This window comes from Myotis yumanensis, unplaced genomic scaffold (assembly GCF_028538775.1).
Source record: "Myotis yumanensis isolate MYYU_CA2020_CCGP unplaced genomic scaffold, mMyoYum1.0.hap1 SCAF_5, whole genome shotgun sequence".
NCBI classification, from domain to species: domain Eukaryota; kingdom Metazoa; phylum Chordata; class Mammalia; order Chiroptera; family Vespertilionidae; genus Myotis; species Myotis yumanensis.
Genome location: NW_027223756.1, coordinates 78,728,299 through 78,740,910, shown reverse-complemented (window position 1 = coordinate 78,740,910; position 12,612 = coordinate 78,728,299). Strand labels below are relative to the sequence as shown.

Here is a 12,612-nt window from a genome sequence, read left to right as displayed (position 1 = left end):
AAGGAGAGGGAGAGAGAGACAGAAACATCAATGATGAGAGAATCATTGATCGGCTGCTTCCTGAATGCCCCCCACTGGGGATCGAGCCTGCAACCACCAGAATCAAACCTGGGACCCTTCAGTCAGCAGGCCGATGCTCTACCCAATGAGCCAAACCGGCTAGGCCCCCCCCCCCCCCAAAATAAATAAATTTTTTAAAAAGAAAGCTGGTAGGAAATTTCCCTTTTGGAGAAACTGAAGCCGCAAGTAACCCCGAGCAGCCCCTGGGGTCATGTTGGTATGGGTCCAACAGGTGGCGACTAACCGCCCAGAGCTCTCAGTGCCCGTCCCCCCACTCCCCCCACCCCCAGAGGCCACCAATGCAGCAAGGAGAAGGGACAGGAGGGTTCTCTTTGGCACCTCAAATTCAACAGGCTGAACTCCAACAGTTATAAAAAATAGGATCAGGTTTAATACTTAAGCTGCTGTGAGGTTACAGAGGCATCTCAGGGCGGGATCCCAAGGCCCTGAGATGCTGGGCTGTGAGTGGGGCCTCCACTCTCATATGTACAGACATCCACCAAGGGAAATGGTCGTGCGGTATCTTGCTGGGACGCCGCCAGCCTGGCCGTACTGTGGCCGGAATTGTATGTGTGTCTCTCGAGTCCGGGGTCGGGCCCCCTCATCCCTCAGCCACTAGGAGTGGTTCAGGAGCGAGTTCTGGATGTCCTCCCGGACCTGGTGGAAGAGCTCCTCACGGGATTTCATGCCATCCAGGTACACTGAAATGAGAAAGGCCACGGTCAGGGCCGCAACTGCTGGGCACCAGGTTGCTGCCAGGAGGAGGCGGCCGGCGCACAGGGAGCCGGGCAGACTGGGTCAGGAGGAGGCCGACCTGCAGTCAGGCTGCTGGACTAGAATAGCCTCCGGGGTCCAAAGCAAGAGGGATTGGCAGTGAGACTTGAGGAGGGACTTCCAGGTTTCCCAACTGGTCCCCATGGGGAGGGGCTGGGCTCAGAGTCCCCCCAGGGCCAGGCCTCATCCTACTCAGGGCCTTACCTACTTCCACGCCGTTGGCCTCCATCTCTTGCTTATACTTCTGGTACATGGGCCACACGTGGCCATCAAAGAGGCCGGGGGGATCGGGGACCTTGTAGCTTCGAGTACTGGGGAGAGAGATTGGCAAGAATGAGTGATGCCCATGTTGCCCAAGGCGGTACCATGAGCAGAGCCTGGGGGTTGTGAACTTGTTCAGGGAGAGTACCACTGAGTCAGGGGCCATGGCTGGGGTCTGGGTGCTCCGGCTTCTGCCATTTCCACCCCCTGAGCCTGGGAGGTGCCTAGGGCAGTGCCGAGGTGAGCCATGCCTCCAGGTCCCTGGCTGGGGCTTTTGGAACATGCCATGGGCAGCTAAGTGCCTGCTGGCCGCCAAAGTGGTTTCAGGGTGGCCTGTGTCCAGGGGGCATTGGTGGTTTCCTGGTCCCACCGGGGAATCCAGACGGGGCCCCCGACTCACCTCCTCCTCCACTTGCACTCTTCGTAGGGGACAGTCAGGAAGTACCGTCGGCTGAATAAGTCCACCAGGGGCCTGGCAGGGGTGGAGGACATGGTCAGCGCTATGGGCTTCCTTCATGGGGTCAGAGGCACACATCCCCCAGCCTCGGCCTCCGGGGACTTTTCTGGGTGATGAGGTTCTGGGGTGGGGTGGAGTCTGGGCTGCTCGTGTAGGGATCAGGAAGGGGACCAGCATCGGCCAGTCTCCTGCTAGGCCCAGGAACACCCCACAGCAGCCCCCGATTTGAATGGGCCAAGAGAGGTGCTATGTCTTGGCCGGGGTCACAGAGTGAGGCCAGGGGTCCAGCCCAACGCCCTGCTCGGCCTGAGAGGGCTGAGCTCAAGAGGGAGGACTCAGTTTCCCCCAGAAGTGGGGGTTTTGCCCAGCCCTCTGAGCTGAGCCCCACCCCTGGGAGGGCCCAGAGTGTCTGGGCGGGAACTCGCCACCACTCACTTGTAGCTGTACAGCAGGAAGCCCTCCAGAATGAGGATGTGGGTGTCCAAGGCGTCCGGCTGGACGCTGACCCCGTGGGCGCGGGCGAACTTCTGGGGGTTGCTCATCCAGGCCTGCACGGTGCTCAGCATGGCCTCCATGTCCAGGGACTCCAGAACTGGGGGCAGGGAGAGCGGCGTTGGCAGAGTCGGGGAAGGGGGGACAGTGCAGGCAAGGGGCGCGGGGCCGCCGGCCGTCCTTACCATCCCACTGCTTGAAGCCGTCCTCCCCAACGGCGATTTGGTCTTGGGGCTGAAACAGAGGAGCCCGAACCCCGGGCTCAGTGCCCGCCTTCCCGCCTCACCACCACCCCGGGCTGACAGGATCTGGGTGGGCCCCTCGGCCTGGAGAGCCCACAGTGAGGGGCCCAGGGCCTGGCGGGGCTGCCTGCCCCGACCCTCTGCAGTTGATGCTTATAGGCTCTGAGGTGCCGGGTGGGGTTCAGGCTGGCACTGGGACACTCCCCTCCCCCACCTCATGACTCTTGGGACCAGGAGGGAGGAGCCTTTATATCCATCACCTCATCACCCCTCACCCTCCAGAAAGCGTGGAGGTGGACTCAGCCCATTTTGCAGACGGGAAAGTGGAGGTGCAGAGGGAGAAAGGGCCTGGAAGGCAACCGTGGCACTGGTCTGGTGGCACACCCGCTTTGGGAACTGCAGCGTCTCCATCAGTCTAATGCCAGTCTAACGTGCCAGGTGCGTAGTAGCTGCTCAGTAAGTGAGAACACCCATCCCTTGCTCTCCTGACTGGGGAGGGGTCTGTGCCCAGCCCACAGTGGGCAGCAGAGGACAGGGTAGCCTGGGCTGACTCCTCCTGACCCCAGGTGAGGGCGGCCACCTTGAAAAAGTCATCCTGGTGGATCACACAGCAGTTGGGCAGCACCTTGAGCAGGTTGTTGGTCAGTGTGGTCTTGCCGCCGTTGGTCATGCTGTGGAGACATCATAAGGGTGAGGCTGCCTGGTGGGCTCTGAGCCGCTCCCCCTCCCCACCTCCCAAAACAAACTCAAATATAAACACAGAACTGTAAAACCTTACAGCCAAGAGGATATTGTTATTTGCCTAGAGTCACAGGGGGCCTTTTAAGCAGCGAAAAGGAGCAGAAAGTATGAAAAGAAATAGCCAACACAGTCTTGGTTGGCGCAGGACCATCCTGAGCACAGAACTCACTACAGCGTCTTTGCAAACCCAGGAGGTGGAGCCAGATGGGAAAACTGAGATCCAAGCATGATTTAGCCCAGTGGTCGGCAAACCACGGCCCTCGAGCCACATGCAGTTCTTTGGCCCCTTGAGTGTGGCCACGAAGTTTCAATCACACTGTATGTGCGCGCCCGCACCTGGTATTTTGTGTAAGAGCCACACTCAAAAGGGGCCGCAATTTGCCAACCACTGATTTAGCCCTCATAGGGCTTTTCTTTTATTTTTTTGGGGGGGGGGGGTCAACATGTTAAAACAAGTGCAAGCTGGTGGAGAAAACAATATTTGCAGTAGAAAAACCAGTAGTTCACTGCAAAACTAAAAGAGGCACTCAACTTTATGGACTGGTTGTAACCAAGAAAAGACAAAACAAGAAAAGAAAAAAAAAAAGCAATTGTAAAAGCAGGTGACCAACTTGCCCTGCTTTGCCAAGGATGTCTCTGTTTTTAGCACTGAAAGTCCCGAATCCTGGGGACCCTCAGTGCCAGGAAGACCAGGATGGGGGAGGGGTCGCCCTGTGGCAGAGGGAGTGAGACTCTGACCTCCTGGAGCTGACAAAGGACATAGAAAGGTCACTGCAAGGCCTTTCTGGAAATCAGTGTCCCTCTGACCTACGGTCTTTATTCTAGGAGTCAGAGGCAGAAAGCCAGGTGTGGGACAGGGGAGAGCTGCAGCCGATTAAAAGGGCCGACAGGAATGGGGACCCTCGGATACCAAGGGGGAGCAGTTTAGAACATCCCTGACATGCGTTTGGGCCCTTACTAAGAGATACGCCTTGCACTCACGGTGGCTACAGAATTTGCAGGGCCTGGAACAAAACGGAATGTAGGGGCCCTCCTTCAAACGTATTAGGGACGTCAACTGGGTGATAGCAGAGCAAGTGGGGGAGGGCCCTGGCCGGGTAGCTCACCTGGTTAGAGCACAGTCTCCATACACCAAGGTTCTGGGTTCAACCCCCCTCTCCCTCCCCCCTGCCCCACGCACACCCCATCAGGATACATACAACAACTAACCAATCAGTGCATAAATAAGGGGAACAACAAATCTCTCTCTCCCCCGTTCCTCTCGCTAAAATTTAATTTTAAAAAAGTCTAAACCAAGTGAGGGAAGGGGCCAGGGCAACTCCCCGGGTAGGACCTTCTGTCCCTAAGCCCCTGCTTAGGCGAAATGCTTCCCTAGCATCATCTTAAAAGGCCTGATCAACCCTGGCTGGTTTGGCTCAGTGGATAGTGTTGGCCTGCAGACTCAAGGGTCCCAGGTTTGATTCTGGTCAGGGCACATGCCTGGGTTGCGGGCTCCGTCCCTAGTGGGGGGTGTGCAGGAGGCAGCCAATCAATGATTCCCTCTTATCATTGATGTTTCTCTCTCTCCCTTCCTTTCCCTTCCTCTCTGAAATAAAAAAAATAAATAAATAAAAAAAAAAATATATATTTTTTAAAAAAGGCCTGATCATTGGTAATAAAATGGAGACTTAATTTTTTATTTTATTTTTTCATATACATTTTTATTGATTTCAGAGAGGAAGGGAGAGGGAGAGAGAGCTAGAAACATCAAGATGAGAGAGAATCATTGATCGGCTGCCTTCTGCATGTCCCCCACTGGGGATTGAGCCCGAAACCCAGGCATGTGCCCTGACCCGGAATGGAACTGTGACCTCCTGGTTCACAGGTCGATGCTCAACCACTGAGCCCACACCAGCCGGGCAAAATGGAGACTTTAAATACCCCGGGAAGCGCGGCCCCTGACGGCCAGGTGCTGACAGAAGTCACACCGGAATGCCATTCCGGGGGCTGCCCCACCTGCCCACCGTCTGCCTCCAGGTAGGGTGTCTCCCCCACCTTCCCGCCAAGATAGTCCCAGCCTGTTAGAAGGGGCTGTCTGGGCTTCAGAAAGTCTTCTCTCCCCACTGGCTTTTGGTTTTACACTGAGTATAGCGGGGAAAAGTAATTTCCGTTTGGAAATTTAAAATTGGGCTCACGCCCAGCCAGATGGGCGCGCCCGGCCTCCAAGCTCGCAGACCCTTCCCCACACTCAGACCTTGGGCCACAGGCCTGGGACCCCAGGCAGCCAGCCCTCCATTCATTCCGCGGCCTCCCCGCGCGCTCCGGTGCGCCTTGGCCCCCGCGAGGCCGCCCCCGGGCGCCCAGGCCGCTCACCCTCCGATGCCCACGATGCACTTCATTTCCACGCGGAGGGGCGGCGGGGATCGCGCTCGGCCTGCTGAATCCCGGGCACTCCGCTGGGTCCAACGCTGCACTGCGCTGCGTCCCGGCTTCATTGAGAAAAACCTGGCACCTTTATAGGCCCGGGCAGCCCAGAGGCCGCCACGAGGGAGGCCACACGTGGCCAATTGGCAGCATGGCCCACGGGGTGGGAGCAAGCACCCCCCCCCCCCCTCCCCGCACCTGTTCCCTCTGCATAGAAATAGCTCCACGCTGCCTTTTGCCTAAATTAGTCATGGGCCAGCTGGGCGGGAGGGCGTGCGGGTGGATGTCACCCCGGCTGCCTCTTCCCTCCTCCTGCTCTCTTTACTCTTCTCTTCCCCCTCGAGCCAGACCGCCCCCCGCCCCCCCTGTGGCAGATAAGGCGCCACACATCCTCCCTTCCTAAAAATATCCAGCCCGCGTGTCCTCTGGCCTGACCCTGACATTAACACTGGTTCTGGTGGCCCTGAGGAAAGGGACCCCCCCCCCCCACTCCATCACCAGCTACAGCAGCAGTGCCAGCACCCCACCCAAACCCCCCTGCGCTGGGAACTTCCCTGTCCAAGGAGGCTGCGCCAAGATGGGCTTAAGGTCCAGAATGGTGAGTGCCAGGTAGCCGTGCTGGTAACCCGGGCCGGTCAGAAACACGCAGCGTGATCCCAGGGCCGCTCATCCAGGGATCATGTGAGGCCTGGAGGAGTCACTGGGCTTGGCCTCGTGCCTCTCAGCAGCCTGAGGATGGGTGGGTGGGGCATGACCTTGCCGCTCACGCTCTGTGCCCCTGGAAGCTGAGGGACACCCTCGCCCAAGTTCAAGCAGCTGCTTACGATGGCGCTGGGGTGTCCATCTGGACTGAAGGTTCTACCCTCCCTGGGAAGGTTCTAGCCCCCCATCTGTCCTGTGTGACCTGCGTGGGCCAAGTCACCTCTCTGTGCTGTGTCCCCCCAGTAACATGAGGACTATACTAGTGGGGCACAGGCTGTTATTATTATTATTTTATTATTATTGTGATTTATATTAAGTAGAGAGTTGGTCTTAGTCCCAGCACACAGTTCCTGAGACCCTTGTAATTTGCTAAGTGCGAAGAGGGCGTATCTTTTGTTATACTATTTGGACTTTTCTCTTTGATTCCTGAAACAGCTCCAGAATGATACAGAGGAAAGAGGCGTCTTTTGCTATTTGTAACAAGTGCTTGCAACCGCCCCTGAGTTTATGCTGAGGGTGTGGCTTGGGAAAGGCCCTGGAACGGCAGGATGGGGGCTGGTGGCCAGGGGAGCCAGCGTGTGGTAGAGATTGGAGTCTTCAGGGGAGAGGGGCCGGGGATCGAGTCAATCACCAAAGGCCAGCAATCTAACGAATCACACCTGTGTGACGAAGCTGCCACAAAAACCCTGAATGAAGGGGCTCGGGGCGCTTCCGGGCGGGGGAGCACCTCCACCTGCCGGGAGGTAGTGCCAGGAGAGGCAGCCCCTTCCCCAAACCTTGCTCTCTGCGTCTCTTCCATCCGGCTGTTCCTGAGCTCTGGTCCTTACAAAAGCTGCTAACCTAGCAAGTCAACGGTTTTCCTGAGTCCTGTGAACTGCTATAGCAACTTGTCCAACCTGAAGTGGGGGGATGTATGGGAACCCAGATTTGTAGCCAAGTGGGGCAGAAGTGTGGGTAACCTGGGCACCCGCTACTTTGACCGGCTTCTGATGGGGCAGTTGTGGGGTCTGCACTAACTCCGGGCAGTGTCAGAATTCAGTTAAATTATAGGACATTCAACTGGTGTCTGCCCAGAACTGGAGAATTGCTCGGCGTGGGAAAAAGCCCCCACATCTGGTGCCAGGGTTGGTGTTGAGTGTAGAGAGGAAATAGTTTTCCCATTAGTATAAGAATAGTACATTTATAATAATGCTACAGTAATTAATAGAATGTATAGTTATACATGCATATATAATAATTAATATATTATTATTAATATTATCATTATTACTATTAACTGCTGACTGAGCTTGATTCCAGGAAGGATTAGGGGCAGGAAATGAACTTGAATCACAGAGAAGCAGAGTCAGAAGGGGCATTGGGAAAAGTCATCAGGCCCCCCCCTCTACAGATGACCGATGGAAGCCACACAGGACAGATGACGGCTCAAGGTCATGCAAGGTCATGCAAGGCACGGAGCTGTTGACATTTCCTCCTCTGAAACTCACCTAAGACTGGCAAGGGCCACAGCCCTTGGAAATAGGCAAAACTAGAAACTTCTAAAAAAAAAAACCAAAAAAAAACCAAACAACACCCTAGAAACTTCTGTTCTCAGTTTAGTTTATTTCACATAAAAATCCCCCCAAGTTTATGGAAATGATGTTCTCACATCACAACAGTAATCATAATGAATTGTTTTTTGTCTTTAAAAACCGCAAGACTCGCCATGGGAAGGATGGGCGTGTGAATTTTGACTTGGGGCAGGACTTAGGGTGCCCCCACGTGTCACAAGAGGAAAGTCCATTCATTGTTCCTTTATGACAAGGGATCCAGGTCCTTTGCATTTGGGCCCAAACTGCCCCACAGATACAAATCTTTCCCAAAGCCAGTTTCGGAAGGTGGGGGTAGCAGCCTGGCTGGACGCGGTGGCCCTGTTTGCACAGAACGTCTCACACCTGTGACAGGCGGCTGGCCTGGCGAGGGCCTCCTCAGGGGTTTCTCTTTGTTCTGGAAGGACTGCTGTGGCTGAGTTGGGGTCCTTGGTTCTGCTTGCCCAGTGGTTGTCTGTGGTGCTGGTGGTCCGGAGGGGCGGTGGCAGACCACGGTGAACCTGTTGGAATTTTGTGTGTGGCCAGGATCTTTAGCCTGCAGGGTCCTTGAGGGCTGAACGGGGTCAGCACCTTTGTCCGCCTGCAGGCATTTACGAACCCTGGGATTGGGTAGAATGAAGTGCTTCCTATACCTGGCTCCTTTTTTTTTTTTCCCTTGCAACAAGGCACCGGCCTTCCAGGAGTTACTGCATTCACTGGGGTGGGAGTTTGGGCCTTTCAGGACCATGTCAGTCTCAGATGAGCAAGGCTGGCCACCTGAACCTGGAGTTTAGGGCCTGGGACAGAGGGGCCTTGCGGAGGGCAGTCTAGGGAGGCCCATCCACCAACCTCTGCTGCCTCAGGCTCCAGGTGAGGCACCTGGGCCCAGAACAAGGTCCCTGTTCTTTATTTGACATTTGGGAAAGAGCAGAACTACAAGTTACAAAACCCCACCGGGCCCCCAAATGTCCTGGCCTCTTGAGGGCAATGCTGGGTCCCAGAATATGCAGGCCCAAAGCAGCTCAGGAACCTGGCATTTTTCAAGGCAGGAGCGGCTGGCGTTGGGACAATTCCTTGGTGCGGCAAAGCGCTGGGCATCCCTTTTCTTAGTGCTCAATGCCACTAGCTCCCTCTTGTTGTTGGGAGAGCTCTAAACGCAGCCCCTGTCATGCCAGGTCGAGAAGCATCAGACATTTCTACTGAGGCCAAGAACCTTATACTTGGAAATTGGGGTGGCTCGACTGAACCTCGACGACAATCAGCTAAGGAGCCAGCTTCAGAGCCAGAAAGAGGGGCCCCGGGTGTGTGCCTGCTCAACGTTTGCTCAGATTCATAGAAATGGAGACTCTTAGGATTGGAGGGGGCACCGAGGACCATTTCTGCAAGCATTGTCCAGCCTTTTCTTAAATACCCCCCGAGACGGGGAACTCACTACCTCTAGAGGCCACCTGACTGGTGTTTGGACCATAATAGAAAAGTCTGTCTCCTTTGCATGCAGGTGGCTGTAGCATCCGGCCCACTGGAACTTATATCCCCAGGTGACCTTTGAAACAAACGAACACCCACACCCTGTTTCTTCCTTTTTCTTGGTCCTTGTTTCCAGGATGAGCCTATTTCAGAGTCGGCTTCTCAGCCTCTGCTCTTGGTGGGGATCCAAGGGGCACATCCCAAGTCTGTGTTGGGGGATTGGAGAAGTGGGGGCAGCTCATTCCCTTCGGAGGTATTGATCGATGGCCCTGTGGCATGGCGTCTGCTTTAAAGGGACTTGAGAAAGTTCTAGATCGAGAGGGTGGAGGACAAGGATGACCAGGGCAGCTCTCACTTGTGCTGTGGGCTCCAATGCTCCCACGTCTTTGTCATCAGAGAAAAAGGGGGCCAGTCAAACGAAAAGCCATGAGGTTGAAGGTGCCCAGGGCACAGCTCTGTTGGGGGCTGAGCTTCCTGGCCAGACGCCCAGGATTGCGGGAGCCATTCTGGGAGGAAAGGCACAAGAACGAATTCCAGGTCTGGCCAGGGAGCCGGGGGGTGGGGGGTGGGGGGCATCTATGGCTCCAACCTGGGCCAGTGTCCAGCAAGAGAAGGGTCTTAAAGCAGGACTTTGTGGAGTGGGCTGGGACTCGGAGGCCAGAGGACACATGGGCCATGCCCTGTGCTTCTCTCTCTTCTTGGCTGTGAGCTCATGAGTCTGGAAGGGTGGAGGGCTGAGAACCGGATTCTTTTCCCGAATGCACTTCTACTGCATCATTACAAAAACGTGTTCAAGCAGCTAAAAAGGATGCTGGGTTTCAGAGGGGGTGGAGGAGTCAGGCACCCTCCGAGGACTGGGATTCAGGATGAGGTGGGATGAGATCCAGGGCCAGAGGGCATCGGACAGAGGTTTCTTGGCATCTGGTATTTTCTTTCGTGTTCTTCTCTGTTCTCTCATCACCCTCAGGACATGCTGGAGAGGGAAACACACAGGCCACGTTTTAATTTTTATTTTACTTGAATTTTTGTAAGGATTTATTTGAGCCAAATTGATGACATATGCTGGGAAGCACAATCTCAAATGCTCCCTATTGTTATTTTTAAAGAAAGTGGAAAATACTGTTCCGTGTTCTTGGAATCCAAAAGAATGGTCTAATCTGGCTTTGGTGCACCCTCAGCATCAAGAGTGGCACCTGCCTTTCAAGGCCTACCATCTGCTACCCACCTTCTAGATGTGGTTCTGAAGGGGACCGCTCTCTTGGTGCTCTGGCAGAACAGACCTCAGAGCTGATGCCTCCAATCAGACTGGAGGGAAACTTCAACCCATCTACCCCACAAGCCTGTCATCCATCCATCCATCCATCCATCCATCCATCCATCCATCCATCTATCCATCCATCTATCCATCCATTTATCCATCCATCCATCCATCCATCCATCCATCCATCCATCCATCCATCCATCCATTTATCCATCCATCCATCCATCCATCCATCCATCCATCCATCCATCCATCCATTTATCCATTCATCCATTCATCCATCCATCCATCCATCCATCCATCCATCCATCCATCCATCCATTTATCCATCCATCCATCCCTCCCTCCACCCACCTACCCCACCCACCCACCCATCCATTCTTCCATCTACCCACTCATCCGCCCGTCCACATACCCATCTATCCAACCACCCATCTGTCTGTCCATTCATCTATCTGTCACTCTGTATAATTCCTTCTTTGATGTCTTTAATCATTTCTACCTGAGGATACGCGGGAGGGGGTCTAATTTTGTTGATTATTTTATCTGCCGACTTATTCTCATGGTGGATGATTTCCTTGTGTATTTTATGTCTGTGGATGTGAACTCATCTCCAGAAGGCGTGGAATGAGATGGTCTTTTCAAAAATGCATTGAGAACGTGCATTCACTTAGTATCCCCACAGCAGTACTGGTCTAAGATGGCTTTTGGTGTTTATTTCTTAGCTTGGGGCTTCTTGTGTCACCTGGGCAGTATTAGGGCAAGTGTCCAGGCCACGTGACAGATGTAGGAGAATGTGTGGCCAAGGATTAACCCCGCACATTCCAAGGAAAAGTGTGGCTCTTTCCTGGCTCCTAGGGGGCTACCTCTGAGTCCTGGGACTGTCCTGCCTAGTAAGAGTGACTTTGTTTACCTGGGACCTTGGCCCATGTCAGAGTCTATGCTCACAATGGGATTTAGAGGGGAGATGTCAGCTTGACCTCTGGAGGGGCTGGAGAGGAAGGGCAGTCAGCTGTGTATACGTGACTGAGTCCAGTCAACACCCTGGACACCAAGGCTCAAGTGAGTGTCCCTGGTTGGTAACGCTGCGTGTGTTGCCCACATTTTTACTGGGAGAATTAAGGGCTGTCCTAGTGCTGATTTCCACCTGACTCCATCCTTCCACTGCAATGAGCTGTCACCATGAGCAGAGCAGCTTTGCTGAGTTCTGAGTCGTTCTCGCAAACCACTGAACTCGAGGGGGGGCTTTTCCTGGCATCCAGAACCAAGCAGAGACACCGAGACAGGCTGTCGGGTGGGCTTCACTTAGAACATTTCAAAAAAAGGCTCCAAGATCACCCTGCTTCCTACCCACCTTGTCTCCTGATCTTCTGTGACCGGAGCAGACCTACGGAAGAGGGAAGGAGTCTTAGCATTATCTGCCTATGTTGGGGAGCCTGGGCATTTGTCTGTGAGCCCCATGAGGGCTGACCCAGCTTCAGCTTCATCTGGTACGAAGCAAGCGTCAGTGTGTGTCTGCTGCGTGACAAATGAGCCGGGACAGGAAGTCATGAGGAGACAGGCTGAGGCCTTCACTAATACAAAACAAAGCCACTGATGTTGCTCGGGACCCACCAGGTCTGGAGGGGCCAAACACAGCCACAGGGACTTGCACAAAGGTCACCTATCTGGGACCTTCCTCTGAGAGCAAAACTTGGGTCTCTCGGTGGCATCCGCTGCCCGTGGTCCCTATGCTTGGCTTGTGCTGAATACAGGGAAGAGGAGGGAATGGTCCCAAGATAGACCCACGGCCCCCGGGGAGCTCAAGGGCAAGAGAAGGAGGGTTTCACAAGGGTCACAAGCAGGAGGCAGACCTGACAGGGACAGGAAACGTGGGAAGGACTTCCAGAGGCGAGGGAGGGGCCGGGGCCAGGCCATTTGTCTACACATCCCAGGGCGAGGCGCTAAAGGACTCTCAATTGATATTTGGTGGATTTTAAAACAAGAAGGGGGAGGGAGGGAATGGGAGTAGCTGCTTAAGGGTCTCCCCCTGGGCTAAGGGGAGGTTCTGGAACTAGGAGAGGTCCTGAATGCATTAAATGGTGTACTTTATTTTATTAAAATACATTTTCATTGATTTCAGAGAGGAAGAGAGAGGGAGAGATAGAAACATCTATAATGAGAGAGAACCACTGATCAGCTGCC

At 54.6% G+C, this 12,612-nt stretch overlaps 2 protein-coding genes across 4 annotated transcripts in view; both read right to left on the bottom strand.

The window, feature by feature from the left end:
- Positions 1 to 428: 428 nt before the first annotated feature.
- NMRK2 (nicotinamide riboside kinase 2) lies at positions 429 to 5,618 on the bottom strand. 2 transcript variants are annotated; one of them, XM_070415810.1, is made up of 7 exons: positions 5,380 to 5,618; positions 2,867 to 2,957; positions 2,230 to 2,305; positions 1,988 to 2,144; positions 1,496 to 1,567; positions 1,039 to 1,145; positions 429 to 761 (listed from the first exon to the last, which is right to left on the bottom strand). In XM_070415810.1, exons 1-7 carry the CDS (start codon positions 5,499 to 5,501, stop codon positions 676 to 678), a joined length of 711 nt encoding a protein of 236 aa, XP_070271911.1. In that variant the 5' UTR covers positions 5,502 to 5,618; the 3' UTR covers positions 429 to 675. The 2 variants fall into 2 exon arrangements, with proteins under 2 accessions (XP_070271911.1, XP_070271910.1); XM_070415809.1 differs by having other exon boundaries at positions 2,230 to 2,278; positions 5,380 to 5,606.
- Positions 5,619 to 7,714: 2,096 nt separating this feature from the next.
- Positions 7,715 to 12,612, bottom strand: part of ATCAY (ATCAY kinesin light chain interacting caytaxin) — a 33,637-nt gene continuing 28,739 nt past the window's right edge. For both annotated transcript variants that reach the window (XM_070415807.1, XM_070415808.1), the window contains exons 12-13: positions 11,783 to 11,815; positions 7,715 to 10,140 (exon numbers count right to left, since the gene is read on the bottom strand). In XM_070415807.1, the coding sequence (XP_070271908.1) occupies positions 10,131 to 10,140; positions 11,783 to 11,815 (43 nt within the window). In that variant the 3' untranslated portion in view covers positions 7,715 to 10,130. The remainder of the gene's footprint in view (positions 10,141 to 11,782; positions 11,816 to 12,612) is intronic.

Excerpts from the sequence above, each read along its gene's own strand:
- NMRK2 (XM_070415810.1), bottom strand. The coding sequence starts at position 5,501 with ATGAAGCCGGGACGCAGCGCAGTGCAGCGTTGGACCCAGCGGAGTGCC. Across the intron at positions 2,306-2,866 it reads ACCAGGATGACTTTTTCAAG|CCCGGGGTTCGGGCTCCTCT; the intron begins GTGGCCGCCCTC and ends GCGGGCACTGAG. Across the intron at positions 762-1,038 it reads GGCCAACGGCGTGGAAGTAG|TGTACCTGGATGGCATGAAA; the intron begins GTAAGGCCCTGA and ends TTCTCATTTCAG.